The 24,081-nt window shown below is 34.1% G+C and overlaps 1 protein-coding gene across 1 annotated transcript in view; it reads left to right on the top strand.

Moving 5' to 3' along the window:
* CNTN5 (contactin 5) overlaps nucleotides 1-15,990 on the top strand; it is a 1,382,461-nt gene extending 1,366,471 nt beyond the window's left edge. The window contains exons 23-25 of the mRNA XM_043579878.1: nucleotides 57-169; nucleotides 8,350-8,518; nucleotides 13,199-15,990. Of these exons, the coding sequence (XP_043435813.1) occupies nucleotides 57-169; nucleotides 8,350-8,518; nucleotides 13,199-13,302 (386 nt within the window). The 3' untranslated portion in view covers nucleotides 13,303-15,990. The remainder of the gene's footprint in view (nucleotides 1-56; nucleotides 170-8,349; nucleotides 8,519-13,198) is intronic.
* Nucleotides 15,991-24,081: the final 8,091 nt, after the last annotated feature.

Below are 24,081 nucleotides of genomic sequence, written 5' to 3'. Positions count from 1 at the left end.
GTGAAGAAATGTAGTTAAGACTCCTTATCAGTTCACTTTCACTTTTTATTTTGCAGCCCCTAGTCAAGCACCTAGCAATCTCAGGTGGGAACAGCAAGGTTCTCAACTTTCTCTTGGCTGGGAACCTGTCAGACCATTAGCCAACGAATCTGAAGTCATGGGCTACAAGGTCAGTGTGCTTCTTCACTCTCTGGTATAGATATTCAGCTCAAAAACTGTTATTATGAGGATGTACAGTTAATAAGGCATAAAAAGACCCATTAGCATACCTGTTTTTTCCCAATAATTTTTTACCTATAACGTAGGAAAAAGTCTCCCTCCAATGGGAAAGCCAAGGCAGTCAAAATCAATTTCAACTGCAAAAGATACAGGAAGGGAAGAAGTAGGAAAAGCAGCAACAATTTGAACACAGGATGAAGATGGCTCCGTGAAGCACATGTGAGAGGGCAAGCAAAACTTGGGCAGAGTCCGGGAATTCTTTCCCAGTAGACAAACTTTTCTGGCAGATAACAAAGACTGGATGACTTAATTTGAGTGGAAAGACTATTAGCAGAAAAAAGAAGAAATGCTAAGGTCAGCACTCTGGGTTAAGAAAGAGTCCATGGAGAGGCAGCAAGCTCCAAAATAGACACAACATTTCACATACAGTCATCCTGCAGTGTACCAGCAAGAGGGCTGGGAATATAAAAACATTTAGTTTGTTTTTGAAAAACAACTTTGGAAAAAAAAAAGAAAAACAACTTTTTCTCTAATTTTAAAATATATATGTGGTCTATGTATTGAATTGGCTGAATTTAAAATTCTTTTTTCATCAGATTCGATGGTTGTCTTAAACTCTATATAGAATCATTAGTTGAATATTATTTATATAATAAACTTTAAGCATTTTAATGATAATATTTAGACTGAAAATCATCATTAATGTGGCTTTTCAATCATCAGAAAGGGTAACACAGTATTTTATATATAAAGTGCTAAAACTCTGAAACTAACAACTGAAGAAGTTATAAATGGGATATATTTTTAAGGTAGGCAATTCCCATTAAGCATATTTTAAGATACACATTATATTATTTCTTACAGACTGTAATTAATGTGGATTGCAGACACTTTCATTACTCAACCACACACACTGAAATCTGTTCTCATTCTCAGAGCTATTGAATTTGATCTTTTGGGAGAGGGCAGGTGAGCTATTTTTTTAATCCAGCTAGAAGTATAGTATGCAATTACTTATGAGTGTATATCAGATGCGTATTTTTCCAGCATGGACTTGCATTTGTTAGGTATAGTGGGAAAATACTAGCTTCTGAGTCAGACAGACTTTTGTTACTTTTGTGTTACTCTGAGCAAGTTGCTTGATCTCTCTGGGTCTCATTTTCTTAACTTCAAAATGGCAAAATAAAAATAAAATAATATCACACAGGATTGTTTTAAGGGTTAAATAAGATAATTTATGTAAAATAGTACATAGCTATTAGCATATAGAATGTGCTTACTTAAAAATAGCTACTATTTATTCTAATTTTTGGAGGAAAATATCTGGTTAGGTGAAATTTTAACAAAAGGAACTGATCTTTGAAAATGCTTGCCATTCTGTCTACAGGAAGACAGTACAAGTCACCCTAGAATACCTTCTTGTTGGGGGAAGAATCACTAGCTTGTTCCATCTTAGGTGTGTAAGTTAATGACAAGTAGGTACACATTGACAGAGGATTTTTCTTTCTTTTATTTCCTTGAAATAGTTATACTCTTATGTCCTTGAGAAGAAACAGCTGCTCCCTAAGAGAGGAGTATGTTGATAACAAATGGAGTGAAACCTCAAAGCCTGTTCTTTTGCAACTAAATATTTTTAGAATTTCTGACCGACAGGATAATCCCCAATGAGAGATTTATTGGCAGAAATGTCACTAAGGGCCCCATGAGGGAAAGAAGAATTTAGGCTGATGACTGCAGCTTAATGCAGAGCCTGGATTCTCCTGGGAAAGTCCAGTTTTCACAGAGCAGGTAGCTCTGGCTGAAATCTCCTCCTGATGCAGGCACAGGGACTCCTGGGTGGCTCAGTCAGTTTAGGGTCTGACTTCGGCTCAGGTCATGATCTCATGGTTCATGAGTTCAAGGCCTGAATCAGGATCTCTACTTCAGCATAGATGCTCTTCAGATCCTCTGTCTCCCTCTCTCTGCCTCTCTCTCTCTCTCTCTCTCTCTCCACCTCTCAAAAATAAATAAACATTATGGGGCGCCTGGGTGGCACAGTCGGTTAAGCGTCCGACTTCAGCCAGGTCACGATCTCGCGGTCCGTGGGTTCGAGCCCCGCGTCAGGCTCTGGGCTGATGGCTCAGAGCCTGGAGCCTGCTTCCGATTCTGCATCTCCCTCTCTCTCTGCCCCTCCCCCGTTCATGCTCTGTCTCTCTCTGTCTCAAAAATAAATAAAAGTTAAAAAAAAATTTAAAAAAAAAAAAAATAAATAAATAAACATTAAAAAAATAGAAACAGTAGGCACACCGGGGTGGCTTAGTCTGTAAGCATAGGACTTCAGCTCAGGTGGTGATCTCACAGTTTCTGGGTTCGAGCCCGCATAGGGCTCTGTGCTGACACCTCAGATCCTGGGGCCTGCTTCAGAGTCTGTGTCTCCCTCTCTCTCTCTGCTCCTCTCCTGCTTGCACTCTCTTTATAAATAAATAAATAAATAAATAAATAAAACATTAACAAAAAAGAATAGCTGCAAATTTAAACTAAACGATGTAACCCAGAGAACACAAGCTTGTAGCCCCCTTTTCTGAGTATGACTCTGAGGAAAACTCCTCTAGTCCAGACAAGGATCTGCACTGCAGCTAAAGAGCTGTGCCCCTGCAGGGAGGTTCACACAAGTGTGGAATGGCCAAAGCTGAGCATAAAACTCAGAGGAAAATGATCTCTTTGATTCCTACTACATCCCCACAAATTACTGCCAAACCAAGAATGACCTAACCTCTGGACCAAGAATGCCAGTACGATAGTGGGCCACCTAATTAGTGTATGGCAGTCACAAAGACTAACTAAAGTAGGGACAAGTCAGCACACTACTTCCCTATCCACAAGGTAATTTGAGGTAGAGGACTTCCTGCTAAACAGGGTAAGAGAAAGCTTCCACTATAAATTCCAATATCAAAAAGAGAAGTAAATTTATTTTTGCTCCTTATCTTTCCTAAGTTACTTTACTTTTATAACCAAAAGACATCACTAGAAATGTGCATCGTATCTACATACGTAAGTTTCAGCCTGTGACAACTTGGAGTCAATGCTTAGATTTAAAATGCAAAGATTACATATTCCACCTTTTGTATTAAGTCCAGTGTAAAGTCCAGATGAATTCATAAAGGTCTTTAGCTCAAAGTTTTCCGGATTTTGAAAATTATCGAAAGATGATAAAAATGGAGAAAAATAGATTTGTTCTCCAGACTTGACCCATAAATAATACACTCATTTTTTTTTACTTATAGTTAGGATACTATATACGAGATTTAACTCATTCTTTGAAAACAAACCACAAAGATAGCATAATAAAATAATAATAAGTTAAAATAGTGGAATTTGACTAATCCATTTTCTAAGAAGCATGTATCTGGCTTGTTTACTTAACTTCAGAATTGAAGTGTGAATATATATGTAAAGCTAATACATTAACAGAGAATTATATGAGACATTTTGTGCAAGGTGTTAACAAGAAAAAGGAGGTCTCCTCATCATAAATCTTATTGGAAACTTGACCAAGAATGTAGTGGAAGAAGGATAGAATCAACCCATATATATGATTGTGTCAGAGGGGACACATTAGAATTAAATCCATTCAGATAAATATGAAGTATTACCTAGCTGTGAAATTTCTTACTGCATTTTTGAGATCATCCAAGATATCCTGAACTTCCTGAGATTTTGTTTAACAAGCCCAGATTTGACAGTAATAGTTTCAAGACATCACAGTTTTTCATTTAAAACTAAGAGAAATACAAGCTTGAAGAACCAGAAGAAAATTGGGGAATTCCAGATATGGCTACAAAATAATGTCACTCATTATTATCATTCAAATAAATCTCCATTTGAAAAGTTGAATCAAATTTGGGCATTTATTTGTGTATTTAGGACTTCTTCAGGTCAATTATTATTATTATTTTATTTTCTTGTCTTTACATTTTCAAATTCAGAAATAATAACCTATATTATTAATATATTATGTATAAGTGATCAGGAAAATGGAGCAAAATTTTCAAATAATTTTTTCTAATTTAATGTATTTTTCCCAAATAAATTCTTTTCAAAGAAGAAAATTTCATTTTTGTAATTCCTCTAGTGTGAGGTCTATATGTAGAGTCCTTACTAATTTGGGCATATCTGTTACTGGCATTCCTAAAGAAATACCAATACCAATAACAAAGCTGTGGTGTAAAGCATATTCAGCCATAATTCTCCTTAATAATCTTGAGCATGGAGGAACTTTTTCTTTATATTCTGAAAGAAGCTTACCAAGATTATAAAGTAAAACAACCATCTTATCTCCACTTTATTCTTCTCACATAGATTTAAGTTCAAGTGAAAGGAAAAATAATTATCAAATCCCGAGGAGCTATACTTTCACTTGTGCAAATATTACCTTCCCCAGCAAAAGAAACTTTTATATACTCAGAAAATAATGCAAGCAGTTCAGAAGGAATTCAGGACAAGGACCTCAGGCTACATACCAAAAAAAATAAGGTCTTATTTTTCTAGTCTACATCTACAAAATATCCTTTCCTAGATATACAACTACTTTTCCGTACATCTCCCCCCATCACCTCTACTTTCTGCCTATTTACAGAGCCAAAGAGAGTAAGGGAAAATCAGGCTCAAAGTTTACATGTTATTATGTGATCCATCAATATAAACAGAAGTTTATATTTATTTATCTAACTTAGATAGCAAGGCCTTCCAGACTCCTGAGATATATGTACACTTGGATTGATATTTTATTCCACACCCTACAGAATTCTGAAGCCCACCTCTATATTTATCCAGGAAGCCAACCTCTATATTTATCCAGCTTCTCAGGGGACTTAATGTCTATGATCATTCTAGTCTCACTGATTTCCGGTATCTTGCAGTTGTTCCTTCATGTTATATTCACCCTATGTATGGACACAGCCTCTTTCTTGTGATACCCCAAAATTTAAAAAGACTCATATATAATTCTCTTACATGTAATTATGCTTGAAATTTTTCATTATAAAATATTTTTAAAATGAAAACAGAAATGACATATATTATTAAATATATGCATGTACAAAGCAGACTTGATAGAAATGTTGGCGGGAGCAGGCAGAGTGAAAAGCACACCTTAGATGCAAGGATCTGAAAATTGTCCATAGGAAGTCCTGTTCTTGAAAGTGCATCTGGCTATACTCCAGTCAGTGGCTTCTTACTGGGACTTGTGCTTGCCAACTTTTTTCATCTTGCTTCTACCATTTTGCTGACTTGTCCCCACCCTCCTCTTTCTACTAGAGCTCCAGATTCCTTGCCCTCTATTATGAAGAGCAGCTGTCCCCATTGACTATTCCCAAGATGCTCAGCTGCTGAATAGGCCCTCCTTTTAATTGGATCCATCCTTCTCAGGGGGCACTTATAGTAAAACCAGCAAAATTTGTTGTTATATCTTTAAGCATACTCATGCCATTATTCTGTTAGCATCAGACATATGGACTAGCCATTTCCAGACCATGCCTTTCAAAATAGCAGTACAGCTTTAATTTTTTTTGTTTAGAATTACTTCTTTGAATAACTCACTCCTCCCAGCTGTTAAGGAGAATTTGAGAATAGTCTTGAAAATACACTTTCCTTTATGCCTAAAGATAGCTGCCATGGTAACTGCCATTCTGTAAATGTCCAGATTCGCAAAGTATTCTCTGGCCTCCTTATTGTCAATAACTATTTCTGACATGTCTTGACTTAGCCTTGACTTAACTCCTTAGCTAATTCACACATTCCTCATTCTAATTCATCTTTTCTAAATCAGGATTTTAAAATAAGCCAAGATTCTCTAAAGTATCTAAGACTAATCATTAATTTAATGTATCTTTTCACTTAGTATACCCACTTACTGTCTCATAGCATCACATCTCCCTGGATGTATTGGTAAAAGCCACATTTAATTTCAAACTCCTTTTGCTACCATTAACTGACATTTTTCCTGCGTTTACCTTTTGTCTCTAAATCTCAACTGATCCACAAATTTTTTTTTCAACTCTGGATTTTACAGAAGCATTAGATATGCATTACTAGCTGCATTTTTCTTTGTCATAAGAATTGTAATTTATTGAACCATAACAAAAATGTCCTCTAAAACAGTCACTCCCTTGCCAATCCCCACCAATTTACATACTTTCCCATTGCCATAAATTTGCTTTCTAATTACCTCATGTGGATGATTAGAATTCTAATTCATTACACTGCTACAGTCAAAATGAGAAACCTAAATTCTGACACAATTATAATTTTTTAAGCCGAAATAACCTGCTATGGGCATGCTCTGAGAAATGTTTCTGATTCCTCAAGTCTTGACCAAGTACCCATGCTGTGCATTGCTATCTCACTAAACACAGTTCCTATTGCAGTATATATCACACTTCATTGCATTGATATCTGTCTCTGCTGTTATACTGTAAGTGCCATGAGAGCAGGAACGATGTGGTCTTGTTCTCTTATGAATCTCCGATACATAGCACTGTTCCTGGCCCACATGATACGCCCAATAAATATTTGATGATACTCCTATCATTCTGAAGCTACGCTGAGGCTATGACTTCCTTCCCTATAAGTATTTCAGTACATACAATTATTGCACAGGTTATATACTTTTCAAGAGAAGTTACTTCTCTCCTGAAACCCTGAAGTAAACTTAAATCTGTGAAAGATAAAGGAAATGAAATTGAGGGGCCATATATTACCAGAATGCAAAGGGGAGAATCAGATGCAGGCAGACTTCAATATATATCAATATTGTTCTGCTAAAGTTTATTCCCCTCTATGTACATTGGTTCAAGTGCAAAACATATTTTTAGAAGGAAAAAAAGCATACATTTTTTGTCTAACTTCCTAAGACAGTCCATCTTTTATGATGCAATTGAAATACTGACCACTGACAAAGAACAATAATGGCAACAGAAGTAGCTTTCTCTTATTAAGCTTGCCATGCACCAGGTCCTATGATGGGCATTTTATATGAATTCTCCCATTTCATTCTCCTAACAAAGCCATGAAAGAAAAATTATTATCTTTATTATATACTAGAGGCACTCGAGGTTTAGAAAGATTAGTAACTTGCCCAAATTTTCCCAGACAGGAATATGGAGATTGTGTTTTGTTTTGTTTTGTTTTGTTTTGTTTTGTTTTGCTTTGTTTTGTTTGTAGGAGATTGTTTTGAATTGGGATCTGTAAGTACATACAATATAATATAGCTCTGAAACAGCTCTTAACTGATCATCAGAACACTAACCTTCCAATGCAATATTTTCCCTAACTAGCCACATGATCTTGTATAAATTGCATAACTCCTGTGTTCTTTGCTTCCTAAAATGTAAACATGGGATAATTCTATGTCCTAATTTGTAATTCTGAAACTTCCATGAATACATGTTCTATTCTAACACCACGGACAGCTGTTGAAAAAGCCTTCCCTCTACCGGCCAAAGTATCCAAATGCCAGTTCACAGAAAAGCAAACAACAACAAAAGTAAAAGTAAAAACACTAAAATGTTAACTTCCAGCCATTTCTTACATTGTTAAGGATTTATTATTGATGCGTTTAAGAAATTATCACTTTAGTCCTTTCAATTGAAGAGGACAGCTGTGAGTACTCACTCGGGATACTATCCATTTCAATAACCAAGAGTAAAAGACTTTGAGTGATATGCTCCCTCACTACCTACTGCCCTAGTCTCAATATCACCATCTCCATATATCTTCTGTTTATTCCATACCTAATGCTATGGTTTTGTACTGCTTGGGTGTATTTTTTAATCTTCTCTTATCTTTTCCTAGAATTCTCATCCTTTTCTCCAACTGGTGAACTCTATTTATCTTCACATACTTAGTTCAGGCATCTCCTCCTCTAAAATGTGTTTCCTAACCCACAGACAGAATTAAATTCTCTCTTCTATATTTTCATAGCATCTTTTTACACTTCCAATGCTGCACATAGCACATGCATTATATTTGCTTACATATCTGTCAAAGATGTAAGCTCCCTCTGCTCAAAATGTGACATACAGTAGTCAGTCAATAAACATTTGGAATCCTCAACTGAATAGCAAATGTTTAAACCTCTGCTATTATTTCCAGGTTTTTTACAGGCAAGAGGGGCACAGCAACAGTCAAGTTATTGAAACACAGAAACCTCAAGCAGTAGTACCACTCCCTGATGCTGGAGTCTATATTATTGAAGTTCGAGCATACAGTGAAGGAGGGGATGGAACGGCTAGTTCCCAAATCAGGGTGCCATCTTATTCAGGTATGTTTTGATTGACATAATAGGCTTAATTTGATGACTACCAACAAATAGTGTAAGCCTCACCAAAATTAATATGATGAATTGCATGGTTCACATGAAGGGTCTCATTTCTCACTCTGATTTCCATACCATCCTCCAATTAATACAAACCATGGTAGTATGTCCATAAGTGCAGAATTTCTAAAAATCTAGAAAGGGGTTGATCTTTTCATTAGAATGTGCTTATTTGTGAAATTTCCTTGCCTATCATGGTCTCAAGCAGCACCTGCTGGCTATTTCAACTTTGCAATATTTTTTTAAATGTTTATTTATTTTTGAGAGAGAGAGAGAGACAAAGACAGAGTATAAGCATGAGCATGAGCAGAGGAGGGGCAGAGAGAGGGGAGAGACAGAATCTGAAGCAGGGTCCAGGCTCCGAGCTGTCAGCACAGATCAGCACAGAGCACAACACAGGGCTTTAACTCATGAACCGTGAGATCATGACCTGGGACTTAACTGACTGAGCCACCTAGGTGCCCCTGCAATATTGCTTTTAAACTGCCATTGCACTATTTTAACATACTCATTTTTCTATTATCTTGGTCACCTTTATCATTAGATAATGGAGAATGAGGTACAGGAAAGTTTAAAGGAAATTCTTCTTAAAATTAAACTTTGATCATGTTTATTGATTTCAAAATAAATTGTAAATTCTATTGTGTATTATTTTTGTATTACTTTGTCAGCTTTACTGAGATATAATTCATACATAAAATTTTGTAGGTTTAAGGTATACAACTTGTTGATTTGATACACTTATACATTGCAAATTTATTACCACCATAGCATTATCTAACTAACACCTTCATCACCTCATATAACTGCCATTTATTTTTGTAGTGAGAACATTTAAATTTTACTCCCTTAGCAACTTTCAAGTATATACTACAGTATTATTAACTGTACATTAGATTTCCAGAATTTATTTGTGACTCATTGTTATTATTAACAATATTAATAATTTCCAGCTTTTACTGAGCCTTTATTATGTGTTAGGCATGATCATAACTCCTTTAAATACATCATCTTATTCAGTCTTAGTAACAATTATATGAAGTAGATGGCATTATTAATATTTTACAGAGAAATTTTAAGTAACTTGCCTAAGATCTAAGTGGAAGAACCAGGATTTGGACCCAGGTATGGTTGTCTCCAAGGCCACATATCTTTACCTCTTTACCACTACCATCATTATTACATCAGCAAAGGAATTATAGGACAAAAACTTTACAAATTTGGTAATGAATAACCATTTCATTGATGTAGTCAAAAAAGGAAACAAAAGATTTAATAAAGTATGCAAATCTCTCATTAAGAAAATATTAGACAATTTTCATTAAGTCCTTGAATAAAAATATGTAATGTGCATTTAATTAATGGGAAATTATGAACATTATTTATTATCATTCTCAAGCAGAATTGTAAGCCCAAAGGGAGGTATCCAGTGATATCCTATAGGACTCTGTATGTGGCTTCATTGTATTCAACATATTTATCAATTTGGATTAAGACAAAGGCATTATATATGAATTTTTTTGATGCCAAAAAATGAGGTAGAAAAATAATAAAAATAAATGAGGTAGAAGGCAAATATAGGGAAGAAAATAATTAGAATGAAACTTTGAGGAAAAAAAAAATTGACATATTTGATAAGTAAACTCTTACATAAAAATACAAGATGAGGGGCACCTGGGTGCCTCAGTTGGTTTAATGTCCAACTCTTGATTTTCGCTCAGATTATGATCTCACACGTTGTGAGATCCAGCCCTGTGTTGGGCCTCGTGCTGATTGTGCAGGCTGCCTGGGATTCTCTCTCTCCCTCTCTCTTCCCCTGTCCCTCCCCAGCTCTTTCTCTCTCTCTCCCTTTCTCGCTCTTTCTCTCTCTCTCTCAAAATAAATAAATAAACATTTAAAAAATACAAGATGAGATAAAGGATATTATTGGGACAATTGATAAAATTTGAATAATGTCTATAGATTACATTATATATATATATATAAATTAATTTCCTCTTTTAAAAAATTCTGTGGCTATATAAGAAAATGTCTTATTTTTAGGAACTATGCATTAAAGTATTTAGGGTGAAAGGTACATCATGTCTGCAACTTACTTTCAAATGGCTCAGGAAAATGTATATATTTATAGAGAAAATAATAAAGCAACAATGATGAAACAAACATTTAAGGAATCTGGATGAATTCTTTGTTCTATTTTTATAGCTTTTTGACACATCTAAAATTATTTCAAAATGAAATGTTAAAAATAAAAAACACAAGATATAGGAAATCTGACACTTTTCAGAAATTCAGGTGAAAAGGCCTAAGAATTTAAATATATTGTGGCCCCACAAAAACTTAATACACTTTATGATTCATTTATAAAAGTATAGTTTCAAGAGCAAGAAAGGTAATAATGTCTCCACACTGATTAGTTCACAATTGAACTGTTCATATGTGAGTATAAATTTTCAAGAGCACCTTGACAGATTATTTCCACAAAATGAAAAAGATGACAACTCTCTTCTTTATTTGCTTCATAAGTCTCAAATTTCTAAAAACAACAATACAATGAGCATTTACTGACCCTTGATCATATTCTTGGCATTATGCTAGGTGTTTTCTATATATTATCTTATCCTTTTAACAAACTTCTAAGTATTTTATTATTCTCCAAATCCCCAAGATTCTTTTCAACTCTAAGACAGAGTGTAAAGTGTCATCTGGACAATATCAGCCCCAAGTTTGAGAGTACTTATTAAAGACCTTGATTCTCCCATTGTACTGTAACTTCTATTCCATGAAAAACAAATTGTCAACTTTTATGTTTTAGTTAAAACGATATGGCTAGTGCAACACGTTTCTGAGTTTTAATGAAGTGAAAACATAACATTGTCTATCACAGACCCATAAGCAACAATTGGTTTCTTTCTTATCATTTTCAAAAAACCAAAAGCTCCAAGAAGTTCAAGGACTTGCTCAAGTGAAAAAGCTATTGATTTTGCAGTTGGGACTAAGACATAATTCAGTGTAGTTGTTTGTATTTTGTTTTGATTTGCTATACTAAAATAATGTTTTTTCTTTGTGGAGTCTATGTGAAATTTGAGATATAGTCCCCACTTAGCATTCTGAAAGTGAGATGTTTTTGTAAAAGTATCATGTTAGTGGATTTGACAAGGACTCAGTCACTCTCAAAAAAAAAAAAAGAAAAAACTATTTTCACAGCTTTTATTATTAAGCATGCATATCACTCCAGTGAAGCTTTCTCCTTATGCCTTTCTTATAGCTCACATGTAGCTGTGCACTTCCTAATAACCTCTTTTGTACAAGTTGAACTACATGTAACATTCTCTATGTTGATTAATAGTTTCATTAGCACCTTAGCTGTAAAAATTTTCAAAGTAAAGATTTGCTGCTGCTGCTTTGTGTGTGTGTGTGTGTGTGTGTGTGTGTGTGTTACCAAACAAATGATTCCTCAGCTCTTAAGTAAACATCTGGGGAAAATTAGATACTATTTCCATAACAAAAATTATAACCAGATCCCATTAACACTCAACTCTGGCCAGAGAAGATAACTTGACAGAAGGATGATTCCAAAAATTGAATGATACATTTATTTTATTATTAATCTATCATTAAGGTCTCAATCAAGGTCAAGGCCAGTCATTATTTTAAGAGAGACAATACATAAGAGCATCTGTTTCCACTAATCCCAGCTCAGTGACTTCAAGCAAGTTCTATTATCTAAGCTCCAGTTCCCTCAACTGCAACAGGGGGATAAAAACAATACTTACTGCATAGGTACGTCATAAGGATCGAACAAGATAATATGTGTAAAGAGCTCAGTACAGCACATTGCATATAGCAAGCATTCATTAAATATCAATCATGATGATGATACTTCAGACTTCTGACTTGAGGAACCATTAGTAAAGTTAAATCTAAGGGTAACATTTAGTTTATGTGGAGCTTAGTTATGTGGCATTACCTAAACTACTTCAAACTAATCAATTCAAATCAGTAAGTTTAATCTAACAGCCAACCCCCCTAATTCATTAACTGCATACAATAATTTGGTCTCAAGATGGAAGAATTTCTACTGGATGTAGGGAAGAGTGACGAAAGATGGCTCTCCTTTGCCAAGTTAGGTATGAAAATCTAAAATTTAAGCCTGGTCAACTTAAACAGTTAAATAAATGAATAAGCTATGAGTATAATAAATTAAATAATTTTATTACTAAATTCAAAAATTGACTGAAGTAATTGAATTAGGAATTCTTTTTGCCACAAACTTTTGCTAATTATTCTTGTTCCCTTTTCTGAACAATGTACTGTAGAAATTGTTTTATAATTCACACCTGGAATTTGGGATGTTTCCCATCAGTGAAATTTACATCATTGGTGAAAATTACACTAAATTTCCTGATTAGATTTTTTTTATTTGACATAGCCATTTATCACAGTATTCCATATATAATTCTACCTTTCATGTAATTTTTGGGAAACCTTTATTTTATAAGCACACCTTCATTAGAAACAAACCCATGTTGCACTCATTAGTATTACATACCTAAAAACAATTCTTTCCTAGCTCAAGCAAAACCAAAATAATTTGCTCCACTTAATGCTTCTCTATTTTCACAGGTGGGAAAATCACTAGTGCTCAATCGACCCTCCACACACTCTCTCCATCTTCATCATCGGTAACATTACTCTTGGCATTGATGATTCCCTCAACCTCTTGGTGAAAACTGCAGCTTAATTTGCTTTGCTTTGCTTTAGCGTGAAAATAGCGGTGAATAGAGTATAGTGTAAGTGGAGACCCAGGACCCTGAGATGAGCTTTAAAATTTTGGGACTGCACATGGTGCACTTACAAGAGGTTGGGGGGAATACGACTTATCCATCAGGTTTCTCTTTGATTTTGTAAATGGAGAGGACAGTTCTTGGTCCAATAAAAATATGCAGATTGTATGTAATGATTTTTTTTGTAAGTAAAAGTAATTTCTGTCAAATGTATTCTTTACTTTTTTAATATGTTGGAATTTGATTTTATATCTGATGATCCTGAATGTGTGCCATCCATTTGTTAATTAAGTGGTCTCTAGCAGATCTGTTTCAAATACAAATACAAAAAAAAAAAAACAACTGAGAATGAAAAGTTTGCTGAAGACTCTGCAACTATCATTTTTCCTTTGGCTAACTACCCCAATTGACAAACTGGTAGAAGATATGAAAAAAATAACTCAGCTGTGTGATCCATTATAGGATAAGTACACAAAAATTTTCTCAAAAAATTATTTGTTACTGCATAGAAAAATAGCAAAATTTGTCAATATGCTATTCTATATGCATCCGTAGGGCAAATTATTAGGGTAGGGAATAAGCCATTTACATTAGCGCAAGGTAAATAGAAAGTGATCCCAAATGAATTTAAGTGCTATTGTTTTTCATTAATTACTATGTTATCCAGCTGCAAATATAGTGTTTATTTTAGTTACAAAAAAGATTAAAGTCACACGCACAAATATGGTCACTAAAAACGGCAGACACTAATATGCTGCCAAAGGTGCTAACTTGAAAAAAAAAATGAATACAGGACACAGCTTTCCCATTTCCCTACCTATTGCCAAAACAGATGTTGAATTAGGTCCAGGGCTTTCTTCTAATTGTCACCAATTTTAAGGACAATCAAAATTTGTTGTGCAAATAATTATGCATACAGATAGTCTGTGGATTAAAGTGGTTCAAGCGTAACAAATAAATTTTTATTTTTAATATACTTCCATGCATCACATACCACTTATAAAATATTAGCAACTACTAAAATAAAAAGAACATCTTGAATAAATTGATCTTTGAATTAAGCTGTGGAAATACGGCCTCAGTATAAGGGCTCAGCTAGTCTAACTAGCCATACACTGCTTGGGAAATCATCCCCATTTGCAATTTTGGGGAGTTACCTTGAATGGAAGTGACCCTAGAGAGTTTGAAATTGTAGTGAAAGTTTTCTACTTGATGATAATCATATAGAAGTTCCAACTGATATAAGAATATGCCACAGTTCACCTAATACCCAAGAAGATGCCTGAAGGGATAGTTATTGCAAAGTCAAATGCCAAAAAAAGAGCTTGAAGAAACTAGTTTTGCAGATGATGTTAATATAAAAGAAAAGTAGTTTCTTTTATTTTATAAAATCTAAGCCTGTTAATTCTGTTTGTACCATCCTTAACAGCAAGCAAAATGAAGCATTACTAAGTTCACACTGCTGGCTCTAGAGGTTAATCTTTACAGAATCAGAATATATTGGAATTGTTGTTTTGAACATCCTAAAAGATTGGGTTCAGAGCCATAGCACAACTATTTAAGTTGCTTACTCATTCTCTTTGGGGGGGGGGAATTATATCCAAGACACCCCTAAACAAACAAGTGATTTACAAGACTATTTTAGTTAACTGATTACTACAGTAAATGACTAAAGATGGTGAATATTAAAGCCTGTGAATTATAACAACCAAGTGGCCTTCTTTCAGTACCCCTATGGAGTGGGACAGGCTGGACTTTGCAAATAGAGGAATGCAAACTGTTTAGCAAGTAAAAATATAAAGATATAACTCTCATGAATATAGTGTAGCTTGCAGGAACAAATTTTGCATCTGAAAAAAAAAGATGCAGCAAGAATATAAGAGAATGGGCAATAATTTCTATTCCATATTGATTAATCAAATAATTTTCTTTATTTTCTGTGATGTTTTATACTAGATTTAGTGAAGAACTTTAAGAATTAAGTTATTACTGAAACTCTTATAAAATGAAGTCCAGTAAAATATGTCAGTTTGTGGCAAATTAAAATTAACCAATGTTTTCAACTAGCTGATGGATGGTACACATCTGATAGAATATTTACAAGTAGAATGTCTGATGTATTCTTACAGGAATTGGAGATAAGGGATGTTTTTACTCAACCTGCAAAGAATATGTATTTTGCATCATAAACTATAAAAAACACAGGTTTTAAATGTTTATGTTATGTTTTTCTGTATTACATACTTGTTACTTTGTAGAAAACAGAACAGCATTCCTTATCAAGGTACATTATTTTTCAGCTGCAGTACTGAGTGAGCTTTTTCTTGGATGGGATAATAACCGCACAGTCTTAAGTCACTAAAGAGACTGTATTTTTGTATAATGACAGTTGAACTATGAAGGAAAAAACACTTCATAAATAAAAATTTCATGAAAGTAAATGTTTTGCATACCCAAAATAAGGTACTGTGGACTCCATGTCAAACCGTTAAATATATTGTATACAATCTGTATATATACTATATATAATGGTATATATCATGTGGAAGGCACAGTCAGATAATAGTTCTGTGTACTGTTCTTGTAACACTAGATCTTTTTAATAAATAATTCTCTTTTTATTGACTTTTATCTTCTGTCCTGTGAGATACATGAATGGCATTATTTATTTCATTCACACCACAGTATGATCATGATTATGGTAGTGTTTTTATGCTGAAAATATCACAATGTTAGTACTTTCTTAGTACTTTATGTTACAATTTTAGGTTCAAAAATCTCCATAGATGTCCATGGTAGTTCCAATTCAAAAAGTGGAAGCCACATCAAAGAATAAACCAAAGAAGAATTAACAAATGGAATACATTTAGAATTAGACTCATGATTTATTTCTTCTCAAGAAAGGAGACTTTACCAAATGAGTTTTGAAAGAAGTTTGTTAAGTGCATAATTATGCTTTTATTTGGAACAGTCTGTAACAATCTATCCTAGGTACAATTTGCATAGATACACTTATTCATCTTTTGTGTTCCCTTAGCACCATGTATACATTTTTATTATACAAGCAATCACATGATTTTACAGTGATTTGTTTATGAATGTTTGTTTCTCTTCCACTCCCTAGGCTATGGATCCTCCAAAAGAGACTATCTTATATTTATCTTAGGCTTTCTCCCACCAGTGCATAGCACAGGTACATATCAAGTGAGCAATTAATTGGGTTTAATTTAATGTTGCCCTTAAATTTTCCTGTAGAACAGGCTTCCTACACCTAGGTGTTCATCTAAGTCACCTGGGAACCCAGATCTCAGGATTCTGATTCAGTAGGTCAGAGACTAGGGAACTTTATTTTCAAAATCTTCTCAAACACAAAATGATACACCCCTACTGAAGGGAATTTGGCAATAAGTAGTACCATTTTGCATGAATTTACCCTTTGACCTAGCAATCACATGTCTAGATATCTATCCCTAAGATAGACTAGCAAAAATATGTAATGTTGAGGGAATAAGAATAAACAAGGCGCACCACAACTGAAAACCTCTGGGACGCAGCAAAGGCGGTCTTAAGAGGAAAGTATATAGTAATCCAGGCCTTCCTAAACAAGGAAGAAAGATCTCAGATACACAACCTAACATTACACCTTAAAGAACTGGAAAAAGAATAGCAAATAAAACCCAAAAACAGCAGAAGACAGGAAATAATAAAGATTAGAGCAGAAATAAATGCTATCAAAATAAAAAAAAATGGTAAAATAGATCAATGAAACCATAAGCTGGTTCTTTGAAAGAATTAACAAAATTTATAAACCACTAGCCAGTTTGATCAAAAAGAAAAAGGAAAGGACCCAAATAAATAAAATCAAGAATGAAAGAGGAGAGATCACAACCAACACAGCAGAAATAAAAACAATAATAACAGAATATTATGAGAAATTATATGCCAATAAAATGGGAAATCTGGAAGAAATGGAAAAATTTCTAGAAACATATACACTACCAAAACTGAAACAGGAAGAAATAGAAAATTTGAACAGACCCATAATCAGTAAGGAAATCGAATTAGTAATCAAAAATCTCCCAAAAAACTAGAGTCCAGGGCCAGATGGCTTTCCAGGGGAATTGTACCAAACATTTAAGGAAGAGTTAACACCTATTCTCTAGAAGCTGGAAATGGAAGGAAAATGGAAGGAAATGGAAGGAAATGGAAGGAAATGGAAGGAAAACTTCCAAACTCATTCCATGAAACCAGCATTACCTTGGTACCAAAACCAGACAGAGACCCCACTGAAAAGAAGAACTATAGACCAATTTCCCTGATGAACATGGATGCAAAAATCCTCAACAAGCTTTTACCTAACTGGCTCCAACAATACATTAAAAATTTTTTTCTCTACGACCAAGTGGGATTTATACCTGGGATGCAGGGCTAGTTCAATATCCACAAAACAATTAATGTAATTCATCATATCAATAAAAGAAAAGACAAGAACCATATGATCCTCTCAATAGATGCACAGAAAGCATTTGACAAAATACAGCTTCCTTTCTTGATAAAAACATTTAAGAAAGTAGATATAGAAGGATGATACCTCAAAATCATAAAAGGCATATATGAACAACCTAATGCTAATATCATCCTCAATGGGAAAAAACTGAGAGGTTTCTCCCTAAGGTCAGGAACAAGATAGGGATGTCCACTCTCGACACTGTTATTCAACATAGTATTGGAAGTTTTTACCTCTGCAATCAAACAACATAACGAAATAAAAGGCATCCAAATCGGCCAAGAGGAGGTCAGACTTTCACTCTTCACAGATGACATGATACTCTACGTGGAAAATCCAAAAGATTCCACACAAAAAAAAACTGTTAGAACTGATTCATGAATTCAGCAAAGTTGCAGGATATAAAATCAACGCACAGAAATTGATTCCATTCCTATACACCAACAATGAAGCAACAGAAAGACAAATCAAGGAGTCGATCCCATTTACAGTTGCACCAAAAACCATAAAATACCTAGGAACAAATCTAACCAAAGAGTTGAAAAATCTATACACTAAAAACTATAGAAATCTTATGAAAGAAATTGAAGAAGACACAAAAAAAAAATGAAAAAAAGATTCCATGCTCCTGGATAGGAAGAACAAATATTGTTAAATGTTGATACTACCCAAAGCAATCTACATATTCAATGCAATCCCTATCAAAATAACACCAGCATTCTTCACAAAGCTAGAACAAATAATTCTAAAATTTGTATGGAACCAGAAAAGACCTTGGAACCAGAAAAAACTCCGAATAGCCAAAGCAATCTTAAAAAAGAAAACCAAAGCAGGAGGCATCATAATCCCGGACTTCGAACTATACTACAAAGCTGTAATTATCAACAGTATGGTACTGGCACAAGAACAGACACTCAGACCAATGGAACAGAATAGAGACCCCAGAAATGGACCCACAAACATATGGCCAACTAATCTTTTACAAAGCAAGAAAGAATATCCAATGGAATAAAGACAGTCTCTTCAGCAAGTGGTGCTGGGAAAACTGTACAGCAACATGCAGAATGAACGTGGACCACTTTCTTACACCACACAAAAATAAACTTAAAAAGGATTAAAGACCTAAATGTAAGACAGGAAGCCATCAAAATCCTTGAAGAGAAAGCAGGCAAAAACCTCTTTAATCTTGGCTGCAGCAACTTTTTACTCAACATGTCTCTGGAGGCAAGAGAAACAAAAGCAAAAATGAACTACTGGGACCTCATCAAAATAAAAAGCTTCTACACAGTGAAGGAAACAATCAGCAAAACTAAAAGGCAACTGACAGAAGGGGAGAAGATATTTGCAAATGACATATCAGATAAAGGGCTAGTATCCAAAATCTATAAAGAACTTATCAAACTCAACACCCAAAAAAAAAAATCCAGTGAAGAAATGGGCAAAAGACATGAATAGACACTTCTCCAAAGAAGATATCCAGATGGCCAACTGACACATGTTGACAAAAAATGTCAACTGACACATGTTGACAAAAAATGTCAACTGACAAAAAATGTCAACATCACTCATCATCAGGGAAATATAAATCAAAACCACAATGAGATACCACCTCACACCTCTCAGAATGGCTAACATTAACAACTCAAGCAACAACAGATGTTGGCAAAGATGCGGAGAAAGAGGATCTCTTTTGCACTGCTGGTGGGAATGTAAACTGGTGCAGCCACTCTGGAAAACAGTATGGAGTTTTCTCAAAAAATTACAAATAGAACTACCCTACGACCCAGCAATTGCACTACTAAGTATTTATCCAAGGGATACAGGTGTGCTGTTTCAAAGGGACACATGCACCCCAATGTTTATAGCAGCACTATCAACAATAGCCAAAGTAGGGAAACAGCACAAATGTCCATCGAGGGATGAATGAATAAAGAAGATGTGGTATGTAGGGGAACCTGGATGGCTCAGTTGGTTGAGCGACCAACTTCGGCCAAGGCCATGATCTCACAGTTTGTGAGTTTGAGCCCCGCGTTGGGCTCTGTGCTGACAGCTGGGAGCCTGGAGCTTGCTTCACATTCTGTGTTTCCCTGTCTCTCTGGCCCTCCCAGATCTTGCTCATACTCTATCTCTGTCAAAAATAAATAAACTTAAAAAAAAATAAGATGTGGTAGGTATATATACAATGGAGTATTGCTCAGCAATCACCAAGAATGAAATCTTGCCATTTGCAACTATGTGGATGGAACTTGAGGGTATTATGCTAAGTGAAATTAGTCAGTCAGAGAAAGAGAAATATCATATGACTTCACTCATATGAGGACTTTAAGAGACAAAAATGATGAACATAAGGGAAGGGAAACAAAAATAATATAAAAACAGGGAGGGGGACAAAGCATAAAAGAGTCACAATATGGGGAACAAACTGAGAGTTACTGGAGAGGGTGTGGGAGGGAGGATAGGCTTATGAGTAAGGTGCACTACAAAATCTATTCCTGAAATCATTGTTGCACTATATGCTAACTAATTTCAATGTAAATTAAAAAAAAAATAAAATTAAGTATTATGTTGAAAGAACATAATTAAATATGAATCTGCAAAAAAAAAGAATAAATAAGGTTCAGAACAATGAATACATGCTTCCTTTCATGTAAGAAGTAGGAAAATACACTTATTTACTAATACTGTCTAAAAGAAATAATGGAAGAGTAAACTACAGACTAAAAAATTATTGTCTATTAAACAGGGAGGGAACAGAATATAGGAAAAAATATGGAAGCAAGCTCTTTTTCATGTACTTATTTTATAGTTTTGACTTTGGAACTACATAAATGTTTTACATTAATTTAAAAATTAAAGGAAAAAAAACAAAGTAACTTCCAAAAAATAAGAATAAATAGAAAATAATGGTTGATCAACCATTGATCAACCAAATGGTTGATATGTTAAAGATTCTCCTTATAGAGAAATTATAATCGCATGGACAAGTACTTCAAGTATTTTGACAATATATTCCTAATTGGACATATATATCAAGGACAACACATACACACATACACCCCAGAAAGAAATCTTAAACTACATTCATTGGTCTCCTTGTGAGTAGCATAACTAGTATAATTATTTTTCAATTTAGCCCATATGTGAATATACATGTTAAAATATTAAAAGAGTAAGTTTTAAAGTTAAATAAAACCTGTAAACTTCAATATAGAAATATTAGTATGAATTCATATTTTATTTAACCTTCTTAAATATAACTTATTTCTAGCTTTGTTCTGCAAAAGCCTAGAAGAGCAATAGCCTTAATAGAAAAATAATACAAATATAAATAAATAACACATAAATTATGTTCTCCAAAGTCCATTAATCATTAAAAGGAACTTTCTTAGATAAGTGGCTGCTTTAAAGTCTCAAGTAGGAAATGTATGAAATGAACCTTGGACTTCTTACTGTGCCTATAAAGGTTATCATTTAAGTGGAGACTTAAACACCTCCCACTAGCAAAGATGGGATAGTTTAAGCTCAAAATGAACAATGACAACAATGTATAGAAACACATGTAATATCTACAAATCAATGATTTCATACTAATAAAGACACAAATTAGTGGTTATCTTTGCTAGATGCAAGATTCATTATTCTGATAATGTTATGAAAATATAAAAAGGTCAAAAATTGAGTATTCTGCCTTTCCTGTAAGAGCTGGTTGTCAGGAAAATCAAGTAGTTGATAAAGAATAGCTCTACTTTTTAAAAGAGTCACAGATAATAAATACAAAAGGAATGATAGAATTAAAAATTTACTCAGACAATGATTCTGGTAAATGTTAAAATCATTAGTGAAAATGTTGATGAAGAACATTGCAATAGAAATATCAGGTTGCCATCATCTGAACCCACTATTTTAACATCACTGAAAAGGCGACACGGAGATATTAATATGATAGAATAGGAGGTACACAGCACTACTTCTTTAATATTCTTGCTATAAAATTTTTAACATGAACCTGAATTTATCAAAACTCTTGGCCTGAAATTAATATTACACAGTATTTTAACTAACTGGAATTTAAATAAATAAATAAATAAATAAATAAATAAATAAATAAAACTCTAAGCCTAACTGCTGGTTAGCAGGAAATACTAGGGAATAAAAGAACCTAAATTAACACCACAGGAAGAAATTATCTAAATGCTGAATGTGGTGTATTCTACAAGAACAAAAGACTCAATTCTTCCCAAATAAATGGCATATGGATTAAAAGTAGGGAAAGGAACTGTTAAAGCATTAAAATAGACTGAAAAGCAATATCAGCAGAATACAATGTGTGAACCTTGTTGAGATCCTGATTCAAACATATAAACAGTAAAATGACAGCTTGGAGACCATGTGGAAAATTTGAATGTGAACTGAGTATTAGGATGAGAAGAGGAAACCATAGTATTACTAATAGTTATTTTTTTTAAAAAAAGTCTTTATCAGAGATCCAAACAGAAGTACAAGTAAAAATAATATGATATCTGTAATTTGCCTTAAAATATTCAATATCTTGAATACACTTTTAAATATTCAATTAAAATAAATTTTGAGGAGAATATATGAAGCAAGAATGGAACAGTTATTTTTGAAGTTAAGTGATATGTTAGTAGACACTTATTATACTATTCTGAACATTTGTGTAAGTTTAATATTTTGTATAAGAAAAACTTTAAAAGGTCTGTTTCAGATTCTTTGGCAGGAATAGCTACCTGTGAAATATAACTAAAACACTTTAACAGGGACTACAGACATGTGTCTTAATCTTTACCACTTATAATGAAATATCAGATCATTTTCTCTTAAGGTAATTTTAATGAAACGGGAAGCTTACACCAAATAAAACCTATTTTAATTTTCTGTGCTTTTAATAAAAAAAACTTAAATTTTTTTTAATGTTTCATTTTATTTTTTAGAGAGAGAGCATGCGAGTGAGGGGGGGGCGGGCAGAGATAGAGGGAGACACAGAATCTGAAGCAGGCTCCAGGCTCCGAGCTGTCAGCACAGAGCCAGGGGCAGGGCTCAAACCCAAGAGCTGTGAGATCATGACCTGAGGGGAGAGGTCAGATGCTTAAACCGACTGTGACTGCGCCACCCAGGTGCCCGATAAAAAAAACACACTTTTGTTCCCAGAAAAAAATTTATAACATAACACATTGATGTATTCTACTTCATTTTCTTTTAATTTTTTTTTACGTTTATTTATTTCTGAGAGAGAGACAGAGTATGAATGGGGGAGGGGCAGAGAGAGAGGGGGAGACACAGAATCCAAAGCAGGCTCCAGGCTGTCAGCACAGAGCCCCATGCGGGGCTGGAACTCACAAACCCTGAGATCATGACCTGAGCCGAAGTCGGTGGCTCAACCAACTGAGCCACCCAGGTGCCCTCTACTTCATTTTCCAATATTTATGTAAAAATAATAATACTGAGTAATATATTTGTGAAATATATATTGTTAGTTATTTATAAGTAGGCAAGAATAAATTTTACATTGAATTACAGTAAATAGATAAAAATAAAATTCATCAAACAGCTGGTGACTCCCACCAAATAAAATTAAACTTCAGTTTTAATAAGCAAATTAATCATGGCTTACATTGCCATTACTAACATTATAGAAAGTTAGCAATATCTTCTTGACCTGAATGTCAGAGTAGACTAAGAGAAGTTAGTAACCCAAGTTTTATCAATATGTGATTCAGCTGTAGCAAAACACAAATATTTCAAGATGATCAGTTTCCTATCTTTCTTGCTTCATTTTTTTTCTAATTTTGAATTAAATCCATGACAGTTGTCAGAAAAATTCTACATCTGCCCAAAAATCTGGATCCCTTCATCAATTATCTTTGTGGCATATTACAAACTAGCTTCTAACAGTAGTTAAGTAACCAGTAACTACCTAAGAGAACATCAACAAAATATTTTAGAAATATTCCAGTGCTAAACATTACCTATGTGGCAGAAACTGGCTCACCAAACTTGTTTCCTCTTCTCCCTAGGATTACAGCTAAACCACATTCCCCAGCCTCTCTTTAACTTTGGTATGAACAAATAACTGAGTTCCAGCTAATGGAATTGATGGCATGGTGCATGCTCTCTAGCAGTATCCCAACTCATACAGCTTATGTTTTAATTTCTAAGAGTAATATATTTTTGCTAAAAGATGGATCTTTTCAAAT

The sequence above is a fragment of the Prionailurus bengalensis genome, chromosome D1, assembly GCF_016509475.1.
Source record: "Prionailurus bengalensis isolate Pbe53 chromosome D1, Fcat_Pben_1.1_paternal_pri, whole genome shotgun sequence".
NCBI classification, from domain to species: Eukaryota; Metazoa; Chordata; class Mammalia; order Carnivora; family Felidae; genus Prionailurus; species Prionailurus bengalensis.
Note: the sequence above shows the minus strand (reverse complement) of the source record. Positions and strands in the feature narration are given on the sequence as shown.